Source organism: Lepus europaeus, chromosome 1 (assembly GCF_033115175.1).
Source record: "Lepus europaeus isolate LE1 chromosome 1, mLepTim1.pri, whole genome shotgun sequence".
In the NCBI taxonomy this organism is placed as follows: Eukaryota; Metazoa; Chordata; class Mammalia; order Lagomorpha; family Leporidae; genus Lepus; species Lepus europaeus.
The window spans coordinates 124831622-124851788 of record NC_084827.1 but is presented as its reverse complement, the minus strand read 5'-3'; the positions used below and the strand labels follow the sequence as shown (position 1 = coordinate 124851788).

Sequence of the window (20167 nt, the reverse complement as noted above, 5' to 3'; positions counted from 1 at the left end):
TCTGCATGTGGAGATCCAGTGTTTCCAGCATCATTTGTTGAAGAGACTGTCCTTTCTTGAGGGGTTGATTTTAACTCCTTTGTCAAAGATTAGTTGGTTTTAGATGCATGGATTATTTTTTGGGTTTCTGTTCTGTTCCATTGGCCTTCATGTCTTCTTTGTGCCAGTACCAGGCTGTTTGATTATAACTTCCCTGTATAAAATTCTGGTATTTTGATGCCTCCAGCTTTGCTTTATTGTTTAAAATTGCTTTAGGTATTCAGGATCTCTTGTGTTTCCATGTGAATTTTAGAATCATTTTTTTATCCAGTATTATGCTATTGTGACTGGGTAAAGCATCAGAAGGTGGTCCTAGTAATCGTTATTTCGGCACCTGTCACTCACATGGGAGGCCTGGAAGGAGTTCCAGGCTACTGGCTTTGGCCTGGCTCAACTCCAAACACTGTGGCTATTTGAGGAGTGAACCAGTGGATTGAGGAGCTCTATCTTTCTCTCCCTTTATCTGTCTCCCCCTCTGTGTGTAGCTCTGCCTTTCAAATAAATAGAATAAATTTCTAAAAGATTGTCTCTAATTCAGGACTTAGAATGAAAATTTATTTCATTTCTTCTACCTTTTACTTTCAGTGGCTGAATAATTTTTCTCCTCTCCCCTTCTCTCCACTCTTCTTTTCCCTCCCCCACCCTACCCCTTTTCCCCTTCCTTCCTTTCCTCATATTCTTATGTCTGATTTGACAACATTAAAAAAATTTATGTGACACAAGGCAACAACCAATATTGCATGATTATCCTAGAAGTTATTTGTAATATATGTATAATAAAGAGCTAATTTTCTAATTGTAGGAGTCCTATAATTTAGTAAAAAATAGATGTCACCTCACAGAAATATAAAAAAGCTTGTGTAGAGGTATTTCCTAAGAAATACAAAAGAAAAAATATATTCAATTTTACTAACTGTCCAATTTTTAGAATATTCTTTTTTTTTTTTTTGACAGGCAGAGTGGACAGTGAGAGAGAGAGACAGAGAAAGGTCTTCCTTTTGCCATTGTTTCACCCTCCAATGGCCGCCTCTGCTGGCGCACTGCAGGCGGCGCATTGCGCTGATCCGAAGCCAGGAACCAGGTGCTTCTCGTGGTCTCCCATGCCGGTGCAGGGCCCAAGCACTTGGGCCATCCTCCACTGCACTCCTGGGCCACAGCAGAGAGCTGGCCTGGAAGAGGGGCAACCGGTACAGAATTCGGCACCCCGACCAGGACTAGAACCCGGGGTGCTGGCACCGCAGGCGGAGGATTAGCCTAGTGAGCCACGGCACCGGCTCAATTTTTAGAATATTCTATGGCTAAAATCAAAACTATACATTCTCTGGAGTGAGCAAATGATGTAGCTAACCTCCACACATCCAGCTATATGAAGCAGGTCCCCAGAAGTATCTCTGTATGGAAGACTTTGTTGGCAGAAGTTGAGGCAATCACATGGTTCACTTTGTTACCCCTCTCTTGTGGATCACTGTCCTCTGCTACCTGATTTCCAATGTGTGAAACCTGCAGTTTCATGAATCTTGTGTGTTCTTGTCATAGTTTCAGGTAAAAGACAAAACTAGTCTTCATTATTCTATGTTGGCGAAAAGCAGAGATGTTGGAAGGTTTTTTTTTTTTTTTTTAATATTGTTTGAGGAGCAGAAAGTCCAAGACAGAGACAGACCGACAGATCTCTCATTTGCTAGTTCACTCCTCAAATGCCCACAATGGCTGGAGCTGGGTCAGGCTGAAGCCAGGAGTCATGAACTGAATAGGAATCCACATTGGTGGCAAGAACAAAGCCACTTCAGCCATGACCTGATGCCTGGTGCTATAGACATCACTGGTCAGGCATCAAACTGATGCCTGATACCTGCACTGGCAAGAAGCTGGTACTGGGAGCTGAAGCTCTGACACATGATGTGGGTGTCCTAATCAATATCTTAACTATCAGGCCATATACCCCCATCTCTTTTAAAAGTATTAAACACTTGAAGAGCCAGTTGAAATGGTCCTGAATTACAACAATCATTTTCTAACTTGTAGTTAAAAATAACTGATAAAATTTCATGTCATTATAAAGTCTGATTATAGTAAGATTGGAGGGGATATTTCTAGATTAATAGAAGTTTATAACATCTCTTATATTAATTTTACTTCAGTTTCCAGTTTTTCATGTGTTTCTGTACTGAGAATGTACATTTCCATCAGAATTGTCTTTTACAAACTGTTCTAAAATCAATTCTGTCAAGGAATTCTGGTTTTTTTTTTTTCCATTACTTTACATTATCCATATTAGGACCGAAGAACCCCTTGCTTGATAACAATTTTTACTACTGAAATTTTGCTTTGTTTATATTCCTGGAATTCTTTAAACTTTGAATTGAGTATCTTCAGATTATGAATGTCCTAGGCAGTGTGTGCCAGACTTTCATCTACTTATTCTGCATTTTTTTCCCTCATTTTTGGAAAAATAGGCCCTATTGTCTTTCCATCTCATCTCACCCAGGAACTGACTTAAAGGGCAATTCATGAAATTACAAATAATAAAGTTTTTCTGGGTTTTAACTCTTTCTCATACATTTAAGATATGGTTACAGTGGTTTTGATTGAACATTTTAATTTTTTCAGGTGATTCCAAGTTCACATTGCAATGTAAGGAAGAATTTATTGAACTCAAAGATGTGTTCTCTGTGAAGCTGAAACGGCGTTTCTCTGTCAGACAACAGAAAAGTGGTACTTTATTAGGTATTACACTTTTCATCTGCTTGAAAAAGGAACAAAATAAATTAAAGAATTCTACACTTGATCTTATTAATTTAAGTGAAGATTATTGTGATACGTGGTTTAGACAATTCAAGAAAATTTTGGCAGGTAAGTAGTCTTTATAGGAATTTTTCATGAGCCTTGTTTGTGTGATGTTAGTAATCTAAACAGGTCGTATTTATGATTACAAGAAATTCTTGGTAATGTTGAAGTAGATTGCTGCTATTCCTAGTTCACTGAGTTTTTTATCATGAGACAGTCTTGAACTTTGCCATATACTTTTTCTATATCAATTAAGATGATTCCATTTTTTTTTCATTCTGTTAGTATAGTATACTACTTAATGGTTTTTTGTGTTTGCACATCCTTGCATTCTAGGGATAAGTCCCATTTCATCATGATATGTAATTATTTAAATATATTATTGAACTTGGTTTGCTGGTATTTTGTTTTTTGCATCAATATTCATAAAGTATGCTGATCTGTGTTTTTCTCTTGTGTTGTAGTGTTTTTTGTTTTGATATAAAAGTAATTTTGGCTTCACAGAATGATTTAGGAAGGAGCTAACCCTTCAGTAATTTTCATGAAGGAGATTGGGTAATCTGAAATGGCATTGTTTTTTAAATAATTTAGTTTACTTAGAGTCATAAATGGAGCTGTATTTTCTACTTGTGTCTTTCTTAGACTTCTTTAGAATTTACTTTTTTCCACCCACAGCTACATGTATGTCCTAAGTGTTTGGAGAATAAGAATTTTGAAGATAATCTTTAATGCATTTTGATTTATGCCCTGCCAATTGAAAGTTCTTTCAGGCTATACTTTTCTAAGGTTATTGGAGAAATGAACATGTTTATTAGAATATATTTCCCTATGAATTTAGTAAATCTAGAATTTATTTCCAAATGGTGTTTCATATTTTACATTATAAATAAAGTCATAAATACAATCACAATGCAATTTGGATTTCTAGCCTTTACCTAGTCAATATGTATTTTGATTTTTAGAGTTGGTTTTTCCCCCTCCCTCATTGGTTTATAGATGTTGCTTTCCTTTTTGCCAATTAATTATTAACGACCAGATTGATTGGAATGGCAACTGGTATAGCTGATGATGCAGTTTGGGTTTAGATGGCAGGATAGAGATAGTTGCCAGATGTAGAGTAGGCACACTTAGAAACGTTCCAGTCAAGCATCATGGGTCAAGAAGACCATGAGGCCCCACATTGTTCAAGGATAGCTCGCCAATAAGGTTATGCTCATGGAAGATGAACTAAAGTGACATTGCATTAAAATTTTTCTTGAATATCCCCATTCTTCCCTGTTAGCTCCTTTAGGGCCTCCAATGAGACCCGATTCTTCAGGAACCGCTAGAAGCCATATTTTAGTTGATCTGTGTGACAGCATAGAGAATAGGTATAATTAACTAAAAGTATTCCACATTATAATTCTGGGTCTTTGTGACCATGTTATTTCACATTCATGTTGAGGGGGATCAAAAAGGTAAACATTAAAAGTTAATAATTTCAATTGAGTTAAATTTATGACCATGACCAAGTACCCCTAAGACTTGCATGGTCTATAAAATAAGAGACTGAAAGCTTGTTCTTGCACTGAAGGTCTGAAGACATGTTCTCCCCTGGGGCTCATGAAATGAACTTCATAACTATATCTTACCCATAAGACTCTGCAAGTAAGAGAACATAACAACAAAGCCAGATTCAGTAAAAGCAATTTTATAGTAGTAGAGATCCTTGTCCAAAATAAAATGATGACAACAACAAAACACTTTCCAAGTATTTAGTCTGTTTAATGCATGATGTTTTGGCTTAAGGTTAAAAATCAAGACAGATTAGAGATGAATGAACACATCTTAGAATGTTTTTTGTACCTTTGATTTAAAACTTCTTAATTGATTATATTTGAAAGGCAGACATGCACACACACACACACACACTTGGGATAGGAGGGAGAAGAATTCTTCCTTGTGGTTGTTGTTGGCTCCCCAAATGTCTGCAACAGACAGATCTGTGCTAGGTCAAGGGCGAGAGCCCCATATTCAGTCCATGTCTCCCATATAGATGACAGGAATCTAAGTGTTTGAGCCATTACCTGTTGCCTGCCAAGCATATTAGAAAGAAGCTGGATCTGAAGCAGAGATGTGATTTGATCCCGGTCATTTTAATATGTGATACAGTCATCCCAAGTGGTATCTTAACAGTTGTCCCAAATACCCACCCATATACCTTTGATTTTGATAACAATTAGAGACAGTAAAACATGTGAGGTCCTATCTTCTGGCATGGACCTGGAGTACAGATTGATTTTTTTTCTGATTAAAATCAAATAATGAAGCCGGCGCCGTGGCTCACTAGGCTAATCCTCTGCCTTGCGGCGCCGGCACACCAGGTTCAAGTCCCGGTCGGGGCGCCGGATTCTGTCCCGGTTGCCCCTCTTCCAGGCCAGCTCTCTGCTGTGGCCCTGGAAGGCAGTGGAGGATGGCCCAAGTGCTTGGGCCCTGCACCCCATGGGAGACCAGGAGAAGCACCTGGCTCCTGCCTTCAGATCAGCGCGGTGCGCCGGTCGCAGCAAGCCAGCTGTGGCGGCCATTGGAGGGTGAACCAACGGCAAAAAGGAAGACCTTTCTCTCTGTCTCTCTCTCTCTCACTGTTCACTCTGCCTGTCAAAAAAAAAAAATAGTGAAAACATCCAAAATCCTATCTTGTAGGTTTTCAGCTTTTTTTTTTAATAGGGAAATATATAGTATAAAAACATTATCTGTAATCACCCTACCACGTGATAGAACCCCAGAACTTAATACTATCTAGCACTAACTTAGTCCACATCAATCAACCCTTTCCTAATCTCTCCTTCCCCCTTTCACTCCCCAGCCACTGGTAACCACTATTAACTTTCAATTTTATTAGATCACCTTCATTTTAGACCACACCCATGAGTGAGATCATGTGATACTTGCTTTTCTGTTCTGGGTTTATTTGACTTGACATAATGACCTCTGATTCTTTCCATGTTGTGAATAATATTTCATCCCTTTATGGCTCAATTACACTCCATTATGTAAATGTACCACATTATTTATCCATTCGTCTGCAGATGGACACTTTGGTTGAGGCTCCACAGCTCCCTACCAATTGCTGTATTGTATTGACACTTCCTTTTTAAGGTTGCAATATCATAACATTTTTCTTCATACTCATTTCATGGTCAAATCAACTTAATCCAGGTGTTCTTTAAAGAGCTCCTCATCTGAGAGTCAAATACTCTAGGCTCGTACCTTATTCCGCAGGTAGAGGAAGTCTGGTCTTTCCCCATCTCACTGGGATGAAGGCTGTTGCTCACACTTTCCTGTTCTCTGCTTCTGACTTCTGTGAAGCTACATCGCTGTGTGCACCACATTCCTCACATGCGCTGTTTGCATTATACCATGTCAGACTTGGTAAACTATGGCTCTTTCTTGATTCCAACTCCAAAATTTCCCATCTAAGGAATATGTGTTTGAAGTTATCTTAAGTTTTGGAAGTGATGGGCAACAAAAATGCAAATGACTTGAGTTAAATATTAGACATCCTTATTTTAAGTTTGAGGACCTTGCTTCTATTGGTTCTGCTGGAGATTCAAATATTAAGAGCTTATTTAAAAGTAATTGTATTGCTTCAATTTGAATTTCACCTTTATTCAGCAAACAGGATTTTTTTCTCACTCCTACATTTCCCTCAATTTTATCTTCTAAGAAGACCCTGGGGCTGCTGTGGTGTAGCAAGTAAAGCCACTGCCTATGATTCTGGCATCCTGTATGGGAGCTGGTTCCTGTCCCAACCGCTCTGCTTTCGATCCAGCTCCCTGATGATGGCCTAGGAAAAACAGCAGAAGGTGCATGTACTTGGGCCCCTGCCACCCGTGTGGGAGACAGCTGAAGCTCTTAGCTTCAGTCTGGCCTTGCCTCAATTGTTGTGACTATCTAGGGAGTGAACCAGTGAGTGGTAGACAGACCCCTACTCTGTTTCTGTTTCTTCCCCAAATGTCACATCTGTATCCAATATGATAAAAGCATTGCTCATCCTAAAATGCCCTACTTGAGAATGAAAACCAAGTCTTAAAACAATAAAAGGTTTCTTTGGGGGGTGGGGAAGAAACAAAAAACAGTGGTTTGGTTTAATGGTTATATTGTGTGAGAAAGTCATAACAAAATATGGTTGCTATTTTCTTCTGTTCGAAGCTATATCAATTATATTGCCATGACCAGGCAGTATTTTTCTTGAGAGAGAATAATGTGATGCTTTTACTGGAATACATTGCCAAAAGATTAATGTATAAGGAATACGAAACTAGGGGCTGGCGCTGTGGTGCAGCGGCTTAATGCCCTGGCCTGAAGCACTGGCATCCTATATAGGCGCTGGTTCTTGTCCCGGCTCCTCTGATTCTGATCCAGGTCTCTGCTATGGTCTGGAAAAGCAGTAGAAGATGGCCCAAGTGCTTGGGCCCCTGCACCCACATGGGAGACCCAGAAGAAGCTCCTGGCTCCTGGCTTTGGATCAGCACAGCTCCAGCCATTGCAGCCAATTGGGGAGTGAACCATCAGATAGAAGACCTCTCTATCTCTGCCTCTCCTCTCTCTGTGTAATTGACTTTCAAATAAATATATCTTTGAAAAAAAAAGGAATACTAAACTAGAAATATCATCATTTTAGAATGAGCAGTTATTTGTCAAAATAATGAGAGATTCAGTTATTTGGTTGTATAGTTTTTGAATTGGCCACACAAACTTCCATAGTCACAAGTTATTTTTGCAAGAAAGAATGTTTGGAATATGAGTAGTTCCTCAACACAAACTTCCATAGTCACAAGTTATTTTTGCAAGAAAGTATGTTTGGAATATGAGTAGTTCCTCTTTTGAAACAATGAAAAAGCAATTTGATACTTTTCTTTATGACCAATTGAATCGGACATCAAAATCATATATGCCACTTCCCAATATTTTATTGTAAATATAAACTAGATACTATGGAAGCTGACTAAATAAATATCACCCGATTTGCCTATTAATATCAAAGTCAAGTCTCATTTTGGCTTACTCAGTCCAGCAAAGTTCATGAGATACAACCTCCTGTTGTGACTTTCAACTGGGGTTTGTAAAGTGTCACACCCCATCCCCCAGAACTTTTCTCGCTGAGTTCCACATCCGCTACGCACTCCTGAGCTAGTATAGCTCCTAATGGATATGAGTAAGGCTTTGTTTGAATTAAGTTCCCAAAGCTAACATTTTAAAATCTGACTTTACGGAAGTAGACATTTTAAAATCTGATTTAATCATATCTAGGGATGGTTAGCTATTAAAATACGGTAACATGTCTTTTGCTCACTGGCATAATGATGTCATAAGTGTCCTCTAGTTTCTAAAATATTCTTTTTGGCAACTAAATATTTTAAACTGTCATAATGTCCATATGATTATTTTTAATAAAAGTGGCTTAAATATATATTTAAATTTTTCCATTTCAAAGCATATTTTTTTAAAAAATATTGAGTTTTTAAGGTGAACACATTTCATGTATGTCATAGTTATGGATTTAAGAGCATATTGATACTTGCCACCCTCCCATCTCTCCTGTCTGCATTGCAACTGTTCTTCCTTCCTTTTTAATTTTTATAATGATCTACCTTCAGTTTCTTATAAGATTAACTCTACAGTAAGAATTCAACAAATAGTAAGCATAAAATGACACTCAACAGTAAAGACAAGGGCACTAAACAACAAATGAATTTCAAAATGTATTATTCATACAAATTAAATTTTTTGGTACTTTTTGTTACCACAGATCAGGGAAAACATGTTATTTTTTTTGTGGGGGACTGACTCATTTCACTAAATATAATAGTTTTCAGTTTGTCCAGTTTGTTGTCGAAGACAGAATTTTCATTTTTTATAGCTGAAGTATCCCATATTTTATATATACAACAATTTCATTATTAAGTAATCACTTGATGGGCATTTGGATTGAATTCATATTAGCTATTGTGGATTTACCTGTACTAAACATGAGGATAGAGATAATTCTTTCATATGCTGATTTCATTTCCTTTGGGTAAATTCTTTTTTTTTTTTTAACTTTTATTTAATGAATATAAACTTCCAAAGTACAGCTTATGGATTACAGTGGCTTCCCCCCCTTCCATAACTTCCCTCCCACCTGCAACCCTCCCCTCTCCAGTTCCTCTCCCCTTCTATTCCCATCAAGATTCATTTTCAATTATCTTTATATATAGAAGATCAATTTAGTATATATTAAGTAAAGCTTTCAACAGTTTGCACCCACACAGAAGCACAAAGTGTAAAATACTGTTTGAATACTAGTTATAGCATTAAATCACAATGTACAGCATATTAAGGACAGAGATCCTACATGAGGAGTAAGTGCACAGTGACTCCTGTTGTTGACTTAACAAGTTGACACTCTTATTTATGGCGTCAGTAATCACCCTAGGCTCTCGTCATGAGTTGCCAAGGCTATGGATGCCTTTTGAGTTCGCTGACTCTGATCATATTTAGACAAAGTCATAGTCAAAGTGGAAGTTCTCTCCTCCCTTCAGAGAAAGGTACCTCCTTCTTTGATGGCCCCGTTCTTTCCACTGGGATCTCACTTCTAGAGATCTTTCATTTAGGGTTGGTTGGTTTGTTTGTTTGTTTGTTTGTTTGTTTTTTTTTGCCAGAGTGTCTTGGCTTTCCCTGCCTAAAATACTCTCATGGGCTTTTTGGCCAGATCCGAATGCCTCAAGGGCTGATTCTGAGGCCAGAGTGCTGTTTAGGACATCTGGTATTGAGTCCGCTGTGTATTCCGCTTCCCATGTTGGATTGTTCTCTCCCTTTTTTTTTTCTATCACTTAGTATTTGCAGACACTAGTCTTGTTTATGTGACCCCTTTGACTCTTAGTCCTATCATTATACTCAATTATGAACTGAAACTGATCACTTTGACTAGTGAGATGGCATTGATACATGCCACCTTGATGGGATTGAATTGGAATACCCTGGCATGTTTCTAACTCTACCATTTGGGGCAAGTCCGATTGAGCATGTCCCAAACTGCACATCTCTTCTCTCTCTTATTCCCACGCTTATATTTAACAGGGATCACTTTAAAAAAAAACCTGGTGTTAAATTGGAAATGGCATAGAAAATTAATTAATTTTTAAAAAAATATTATGTAGGATCTCTGTCTTTAATGTGCTGTACACTCTTATTTAATGCTATAACTAGTACTCCAACAGTATTTTTCTTTCACTTTGTGTTGCTATATGAGGGCAAACTGTTGAAATCGTTACCTAATATATACTAAACTGATCTTTTGTATATAAAGAGAATTGAAAATGAATCATGATGTGATTGGAAGGGGAGAGGGAGCGGGAAAGGGGAGGGTTGGGGTGGGAGGGAAGTTTTGGGAGGGGGAAGCCATTGTAACCCATAAGCTGTACTTTGGAAATTTATATTCATTAAATAAAAGTTTAATTAAAAGAAAGATTTAAACACTTAAGAATAATTGTGTGTTAATTACAGAGTTCAATAATATTAAGTAGAACAAACAAACAAAAAATACTAAAAGGGATAAAGTATTAAGTTGTTCATCAACAATCAGGGCAAGGGCTGATCAAGTCACTGTTTCTCATAATGTCCACTTCACTTCAACAGGTTTCCCCTTTGGTGCTCAGTTGTCACTGATCAGGGAGAACATATGATATTTGTCCCTTTAGGGCTGGCTTATTTCTCTCAGCATGATGTATTCCAGATTCCTCCATTTTGTTGCAAATGACCAGATTTCATTGTTTTTGACTGCTGCATAGTATTCTATAGAGTACATGTCCCATAATTTCTTTATCCAGTCTACTGCTGATGGGCATTTATGTTGGCTCCAGGTCTTAGCTATTGTGAATTGAGCTGCAATAAACATTGAGGTGCAGACAACTCTTATTTGCCAATTTAATTTCCTGTGGGTAAATTCCAAGGAGTGGGATGGCTGGGTTGTGTGATAGGGTTATATTCAGGTTTCTGAGGAATCTCCAGACTGACTTCCATAGTGGCTTAAGTAATTTGCATTCCCACCAACAGTGGGTTAAGTGTCCCTTTTTCCCCACATCCTCTCCAGCATCTGTTGTTGGTAGATTTCTGAATGTGAGCCATTCTAACTGGGGTGAGGTGAAACCTCATTGTGGTTTTGATTTGCATTTCCCTGATGGCTAGTGATCTTGAACATTTTTTCATGTGTCTGTTGGCCCTTTGGATTTCCTCTTTTGAAAAATGTCTACTGAGGTCCTTGCCCATCTCTTAAGTGGGTTGTTTTGTTGTTGTGGAGTTTCTTGATCTCTTTGTAGATTCTAGTTATTAATCCTTTATCGGTTGCATAATTTGCAAATATTTTTTCCCATTCTGTCGGTTGCCTCTTCACTTTCCTGACTGTTTCTTTTGCAGTACAGAAACTTCTCAATTTGATGCAATCCCAAATGTTAGTTTTGGCTTTGACTGCCTGTGCCTCTGGGGTCTTTTCCAAGAAGTCTTTGCCTGTGCCTATATCTTGCATTGTTTCCCCGATGTTCTCTAATAATTTGATGGTGTCGAGTCATAGATGTAGATCTTTAATCCATGTTGAGTGGATTTTTGTGTAAGGTGAAAGGTAGGGGTCTTGCTTCATGCTTCTGCACTTGGACATCCAGCTTTCCCAGCACCATTTGTTGAATAGACTGTCCTTGCTCCAGGAATTGGTTTTAGATCCTTGTCAAATATTAGTTGGCTATAGATGTTTGGGTTGATTTCTGGTGTTTCTATTCTGTTTCATTTGTCTATCCATCTGTTTCTGTACCAGTACCGTGCTGTTTTGATTACAAGTGCCCTGTAGTATATCCTGAAATCTGGTGTTGTGATGCCTCTGGCTTTGTTTTAGATCATTTACTTGATGCCTTTCCAATTGCTTCATATAGGAACTAATTGCTATAAACTTCCTTTTTTACACTGCTTTTGCTGTATCCCATTTTTTTTAAAAGTTTTCTTTATTTGAAAGACAGAGTTACTGAGAGAGGTAGAGACAGAAATCTTCCATCTGCTGATTCACTTCCCAGATGGCCACAATGGCCGGAGCTGTGCCGATCTGAAGCTAGGATCTTCTTCTGGGTCTCCCACATGGGTGCAGGGGCCCAAGGACTTGGGCCATTGTATACTTCTTTCCCAGGCCTTAGAAGAGAGCTGGATCAGAAATGGAGCAGCCGGGACTAGAACCGGTGCCCATATGGGATGCTGGTGCTTCAGGCCAGTGCTTCAAGCTGCTGCACCACTGTGCTGGCCCTGTATCCCATGTTTTGATATGTTCTGCTGTAATCTACATTCATTTCCAGGAAGTTTTTATTTCCCTTTTGATTTCTGCCATGACCCACTGTTCATTCAAGAGCATTTTGTTCAATCTTCCTATGTTCACATATTTTCTAAAGATTCCTAAGTTGTTAATTTCCAGCTTCATTCCAATGTGATCAGAAAAGAGATGGTATCATTTCAACTTAAAAATTTGCTGAAACTTGCTTTGTGTCCTAGCATATTGTCTTAGCTACAGAAAGTTCCATGCAAGGATGAAAGATGAGATGGAATGATCTGTAGATATCGGTTAAGTCCATTTGGTCCATAGTGTAGATTAGCTCTGTTGTTTTCTTGATTTTCTGTCCAGTTGTTCTGTCCATTGATGAAAGTGGAGTGTTGAAGTTCCCCCATTACTATTGGAGTCAATGTCTCCCTTTACATCCATTTACACATTAACATTAGTTTTCAATAGACAGGATCCCTATTGTTATGGTCACATCTTTCTGTTGAATTTCTCCCTGAATCATTATTTAATGCCCTTCTTTGTCTCTCTTAACAGATTTTGTGCTAAAATCTATTTTGTCTAATATTAGGATGGCTATTCAATTAACATGGAACTATCTTTTTCCATCCTTTAGCTTCCAGTCTGCTTGTATCTTTGTTGTTGAAGTGTGTTCCTTGTTGGCAGCAAATAGATTTGTCTTATTTTTTAATCCATTCAGCCAGTTACATTCAGGGCTGATATTGATAAGTAATGACCTGGCCCTGCCAGTTTTCCTTAAATATTCCTTTTGTTTGCTTTGGCTTCCCTTTGTACTTTTACTGGGAAATTTTCTGCCTTCACATTGTTTCACAATGATAACTATCTTTCTGTAGTTTTTTTTTTTTTTAAAGATTTTATTTGCCTAGTAGAGTTGAAGACATAGAGAAAGACCTAGAAAGGTTTTGCATCCTCTGGTTCACTTCCCAAATGGCTGGAGATGAGCCCATCCAAAGCCAGGAACCAGGAGCTTCTTCTGGGTCTCCCATGTAGGTACAGGGACCCAAGCACTTGGGCCATCATCCACTGCTTTCCGAAGCCATAAGCAGAGAGCTGGATTGGAAGTGGAGCAACCACAACATGAACTGGCACCCATATAGGAAGCTGGTGCCACAGGCAGAGGCTTAGCCTTCTATGCCACAGTGCCAGCCTTTTTTCTCTGTTGCTGTGTGTAGCATATCTTTAAGCATCTTTTTAAGGCTGGTCAAGTGTTGACAAATTCTTTCAGGTTTTGTTTTTTTTGGAAGGTCTTTATTTTCTCTTCATTTATAAATGAGAGATTTGTGGGATATAGTATTCTGGGTTGAGTTTTTCTTTTAAGACTTGAACTATATCTCTCTGTTCTCTCCTAGCCTGTAGGGTTTCTCATGAGAAATGACCAATGAGTCTCTTTGGAGATCCTCTGAAAGTAATTGCCATTTCTGTTCACATCTTAGAGTCTTCATGTTTTACTGTTGAAAGTTTGACTACAGTGTGTTGTGGTGAAGATCTTTTCTGGTCATTCCTATCAGGAGTTGTATGTGCTTCCTATATTTGGATGTCCTTTTTCTCTCCATATTAGGGGTGTTTTGGGCAATTACTTCACTAAATAGGCCTCCTAATCCATTCTCTTTGCACACGTCTTGGGGGATAAGGAGAAAGAAACATGCTTTCTTCTCACTGGATTATGTGGGTATCCTCCCCACTCCATTAGGGCTCCAGGCTGGGCTCAATGTCTTGGTAGTCTGCAGTGTTCTCCCTCAGGCAAAAACACCAGTGGCACCGGCTGCTGCAGTCTGCGGTCACCTGTCACGTGCTGACGTGTCCCCCAGCTCTCGGCCTGGGGAGTCCTGTGTGGTGTCCCTGACTGCTGCTGTGGTGTCCCTGGCTGCTGCTGTGCTTCTGCTCCTTCCGTGCTGCTCCACAGCACCCCTCTTCCTTCTGTAGAATTTCCACCGCAAGCTTCTCTCCAACTCTTCCTGGGAATGCACTCCCTCCACTTTTTTCTGTTTTCATCTGGTCACAAACAGCATGTTGTTGCCCTGTTCAACCCCCTTGGAATCCTAGATGATGATTCTTACAAACTAAGCGTAAGAAACAGTTTTATCAAATCAAGTGTTGAAGTTGACTTCTATAATTGTTATGCACAAATCACATTGAAAGTGTTAAAATAATTGAAAATAAAGTATTTTTAAAACCCTAAAATATTTCAATATGAAGTTGTTTTTCGTCCTCCTTGAATTTTCAATTGCTTTCTGAGCTAGATAGTCAAAAGAAAGTAGTGACATTAAAATAGTTTGTTACATTCTGATTAACTAGTAGCATTGTTTAATTCTTTGAAGGACATCAATTTATTATTGAATTTTTTATTTGAGAGGGAGAAAAGGAGAACAAGCTTCCATACTTTTGGTTCACCCCTAATACATACACAATGTCTGGGGTAGGGCCCATGGTTAAAATTTGGTGGTGGGAGAGCACTTCATGTTTCCCAGGTGTGTGGTAGGAACTCAATGATTGGAACTGTCACTGCTACTTTCCAGGGGCTGAATTGGCAGGATGCTGAAGTCGGGAGTGGAAGCTGAGAATTGCACTCCAGTTCTCCAATATGGATGCAGGCATCTTAGCAGCTAGACTGAATCTTATGCCCTAACAAATTAAGATGTTTTAAAACCAAACCTCTCATTTCATCAAATTTCTAACTAGAAATAGAAATATGCAGAAGCATAGTTATCACATAAGTTGTGCTTAATGAAGGAACAGGAAAAGCTATGGTTTACCTTTAACCTAGCTTGTTAGTTTGACGTTTTGAGACATTTCCATTCCAGCAATGAGCAGTGTGAAAAATTCAAGGGGCTGTGCGTACAACAAACTGCATCATTAGGCTCCAAAGAACTTCACATCATAGAACAAGCAGAGAATATATAAATTTAAAATGATGAAAAGAAGAAATCAAAATCATAAAAGAATTGGGACTATCAACAAGGATAATATTTTTTACTAAGACACACCTATTATGAATTACACTTTAAAATTTTTCCTTGTTAAGAATTTCTGTTAAACTAAGAATGAGAGGTTCTGATTCCATATGTCTGGGTGGGTTCCAGGAACAGGTTTCTTTAAGAAATATCCTCAGTGATTCTAATGTGTTGCTAGAGTCAAGAACCATGAATATTGAAGATTTGAGTACCACAATTTGATTTAATGAATGTAGTTAGAACCCTACATGCCACAGTCACCCAAGATCCTTGCAAGGATTAATTGTAGGTTTCAGAATATATAGGTTTGTATATTAAGTCGTCTTAAAGTTGAATCAGTACTTCTTCATGAATTATGTAAGGTTATCACTTATTTTCAGGTTTTATTTTGTTAAAGAATCAGAAAATTTTTATAAAAGCCAATGAAGTCCTCCAAGGGGTTCCCTTCAGACTTTTCTTCTAACACTAGCTTTTTAGCTGATAGCAAACTAGAGTTAACTCTTCAGAAACTACTCTCTATACTTAGGGTGAGTGACATCAGGCATTCTTCCAAAAGCCCTTTGAGCACTGGCCTTTGATCATTTAAATTCTAAGGAGAAGGATACATTTTGAGTGTAATCAATTTTAATTATGAAAAATGACTAATTGCCATCTTTTGTAGAAAAATTACATTCCTGTCTCAATTATTGACAGAATAGACTTGAGTACAGGAGCTAAGAAGTATATTGCTTCTCCAGTTATTCCTGACAAATACAAAATTTTTTACTAGGGTAAAGTGCCTTCCATTGTATAACTAAACATCTTTAGGGGAACAATTTAGGTGGGCTTCATTAGATCTTATGTGACTATAATCAAGTACTAAATGAATAGTCTATAAATGTTTCCAGTAAAATGTTGAATTAAGATTTCATGCTGTTAAATAAATTAATGTTTCTTTACTGAATTATAGAGAAGTCATTATTTTTAAAATTTAGAACTTAATGATAATAGCTGACACTTATTAAGCATTTACTTTGTGTCAGATACTTCTGTAAGCAAATTTTATGAATTATGTCATTAAATCCTCATCAGAGCACCAGGAGCTACAAACTGAGTTCATATAAAAAATGGAAATAAAATTATTGATGAGTTTTTTGTGAGGTTTAAGAAATTAAAATAATGCAGAACTTCACAAATATTTAAAATTAAGTGAATTAATAATCATCAGTATCTACTAATTTATACATGAGAAAACCAAGACTCCTAAAACTAGTTAAAAGTTCATCTAAAATTAACTCCTGGTAGGGCATAGAGGAGCTGAGAGCAAATCCTTAGATGTCTGAATCTGGAGCATGAGTTTCCTACTCACATAATCTTCCTAGGAAGGCAATGGCCTTCTCCAACACTAAATATTATATTTACTGTGTAACTTAGACTCTACCCTGAGCAAGACTTCAAACACTGGTTAGGAAGTACCTACATCCTCTTGTTTGAAGATTCTATCTCCAGTGTTCATTTCCCTATATTTTGACCAGATTTCTAGACTCTTGGTGTAGGCAACATTTGGAGCAAGCAGTAATATACATTTCTAAATACTTAAAATCTTTAGTTTACTAATATTTCTTGAGATTTATTTGATATCTCAGAATTAATTGGACATGAATTATGAAAATGATGGCAGATATTTCTTTTTTTAACCTAAAACAATCTTAGAAAACTAAACATAGTGGTTTGTGATAGATGATCAGGTTTTATGCTTAGCAAATTTTCCTAAGCAACACCCAGATGTTTTAAACCTAAAATGAGAGCATAATGGAATGTCACTTTTTCTCCATTTCTTTCTAGTGAAAGTTAACAAAGCAGCATTCTCACAGTATGCATAAGTAGGAAATACATAATCTTTTGTAATATGCAACAATTACTATTAAGCCCATTGGCTTTTATTAGACTATCATTAATGGTAATGAAATTGTGTGCTATTTATGTAGATATTACATTTTATGCCAGGAATTATAATACCCCATTTGTTGCTATTTGAGGTAGTTGTTTGGATATTTGTAGTGTTTACTGGTGAAGCATCGTGGTAGGAGTTTTCAAATCAGCCGTTTTTACTCACTATTATCATTAAAGAGAATATATCTATTTTTAAATTTTTTGAAAAATAGAAAATCATACAATTTTAAAAGTTTGTTTTCCCTGTTTACTCATTCTTTTTCCAATGAAATGAGAAGAGATAAGCCAAGGGGAAGCCTGTTTTCACAATGAGACTCCTGGGTCATTCACAGCATCGCAGGTCAAGATGTGTTCTGTCCCCACTGCCTTCCCGCCTGCTAATTCACTGAGTAGCAAAGCTAAAAACTTCCCTCTGCCTAGAGGGTCCCTCATCTCTTAGTTCAGTTAAGTATACTTTGAAATTCAAGGCCTGAACCAAAGACTTTTCTGCAAACCTGAATGGACCATACAGGAAAACCTCATACGTCCACCTTCCAGACTGTAAGCTCTTTTTAGCACAGGGGTTGTTTTGCACTGGAATAGGATTTTACGTATAGTAAGTGCACAATAATTGTTACTATGTTACCATTTATGTATAACACTGGGTATATTGCCTACCTTAGTAAATGTTGGCAAGCTGGATATTTTGCCTGTCCATTACGTGTCAGGCATTGTCCTAGGCATTGACTTAGTATAACTGAACTCATTTAGTCTTTACCACAACACTTTGAATATAGACAAGTTTGTTGTTTTCCTTACATGGCTAAGGAAACAACTCAAAATGAGTGACTTCCCTTGACTTGGGTAGTTACAAAGTGGTGGAGTAAGATTCAAATCTTAGACCTGCTAATTTAAAAATTAGTTTAGGTTTCCACTATACTACAGTATCTCCTATCAGAATATTTAAACTTTAATATTTTATGAAAGTATTATACTTTTCTTGAAAGGCAGGGAATAACTGCCAAGGATTTGGAACTCTTGTCATGTTTATATTTCTAAAGTCTGTGAAGCACTAGAAAGGATTCTATCAGTGGGTCATGCAGATTGAAGACTATGGAAGATGAGAATCTGATGGAATTATCCAGGAAGGCCAACTGGTAGTGAACTCTTGATATTAGCAAGGGATAGGGTCCCTTTGAAAACTAAGAGGATAGCAGTACTGGTAGGCATAGAACAGTCTGATTCCTGCCTTTTACCAGTGGTTTTCTTCCCCAAAAGAAAGTGTCATCCTCTAGCTATTTCTGAGACCTCTGAATATCACACTGAAAATAAGGATTTCCATCTTGTAATATGTAGATTGAAAGACTCACATTCAGGTTCTTCAAGGTGTTTTCAGACTTTTAAAACTGCTCACCATAGATGTTGATAAATCGTCATCTATGTGGTGACAACCCTAGCCCATCAGATGATTGGGAAGGACAATCACCCTAGAATTTAGTGGTTAGACCCACTATTTATTTCCGTTTACTTAAATGAGTGGAGAGAAACCAAACTGTTGGGTTTGTGAACAAACAATTGTGACTGATGGGATTTTTATTTGGATAATATGGGTTTGGGTCCTAGATTCGCTACTCATTTAACCCTGTACTTTCATGTCTTCTCTTGGCCTTTGACTTTCTATGTGTAAAATGAAGCTGTTATTCCTAGTCTTGTTAGGTTGTTGAGACCCTTAAACTTGTACATTAAAAAAAAAAAAGACTCTCAATAAAGGGTAATCTTTACTGTTACATAATAGCTCTCTAAGCTTTTGAGCTTCTATAGAATATGTACCCCCAAACTACTTGCCTCTTTATTAAGCATCATCTTAAGAGAGGATAGGGTTGGAGAGGCTGCCAGTATACTAACCGAGTCCATCATTATCATCATCGTTATTGTCTTCATGAATTTTTTGGCATGCTAGGGAGTATATTAAGTATTTTATATGTGCCAACTGATAATTTTAACAATATTCTTGAGACAGGTGCATTTACTGTAACTACTTTACAGGTTGGGAAGAGGAGATATGAAAGTGTATAGAGTTTGCCCAAGGTCACACAGCAGTCAAGTTGTGGAACTGGGATTCAAAGCTGGGCAATACAGCTCCACAGTACTTGTTCTTTGCCAACAGTGTTCTTACTTTGAAAGTTAGAAGTCAGATTCCATAGTCTGAAATGCTGCTGCAAAGAAAATCTAAGCTGAACTTGATGCACTCAATTAGCTGTTTACAATATATTGGATTGTGCTATCTTTAAAACTCGTACTTGATTGCTTATGTAATTAGCCATTAACTATATAAATACTCAAAAGGTGATGAGTTGCAATGATATAGTTAATACTTACATAATCTGTATTTTATGTTTCAAAATACATTTTATATGTATTATGTTTCAAAATACTGTACCATTTTGGAATATAGTTAACACAAGCAAAACTTATTGAGGTTTTAACATTGGATAGGTGATACCATTTTCGTGTGGTTGACTATTACATCCATTGGTAATGATTTAAAATGTCACGGCTGTTTTAGGGCTGTCAGACCCAGGAGATGAGAAGAAAAAATTATTTCACAAAATAACACGAATAAAAATAATTATGTCCCAGCACTTTATGCAATGGTAGATATAAATACATCCAAATGAAAGAATCTAGTTTAAAGGTAGAAAGATAGGGAGTTTTCCTGTAATGTAAGTTGAATTTGAGTTTTCTTTATAGTATAGATGTGAAAATTTTTTAAGAATTCCCTTAAAACTGACTTCTGTGGTTTTTCTACCTGGTTATATCAGTTTGGTAGCATTGCTTGAATTGCACAGCACAGTAAGATACTCCAGTCATATCCCATACATTTCATGCCCTAGATTTAGAATCAGTCATTTCTTTAAGGAGTGTGGTTCCCTTTGGGGGAGAGTGGTACTTTGAAATCCAGATTTGGGAGCTAGGTGCACTCATTGGTTGTGGCATATCATAACTTATAGAATCTTGGGAGAGACAAGGTAAAAGATGTTTATTAGAACTTGTGAGTTTATATTGATATCTGTAATTCCTAAACTATTTTATGGAGTTTGTCATTTCTCTTTCCTGTGTTTGTATCTCT

At 37.4% G+C, this 20167-nt stretch overlaps 1 protein-coding gene across 1 annotated transcript in view; it reads left to right on the top strand.

Annotated features, from left to right (window-relative positions):
- The window catches only part of CERKL (ceramide kinase like), a 176092-nt gene that overhangs the window by 66580 nt on the left and 89345 nt on the right, over positions 1 to 20167 (top strand). The window contains exon 2 of the mRNA XM_062188693.1: positions 2647 to 2889. Coding sequence (XP_062044677.1) covers positions 2647 to 2889 — 243 coding nt within the window. The remainder of the gene's footprint in view (positions 1 to 2646; positions 2890 to 20167) is intronic.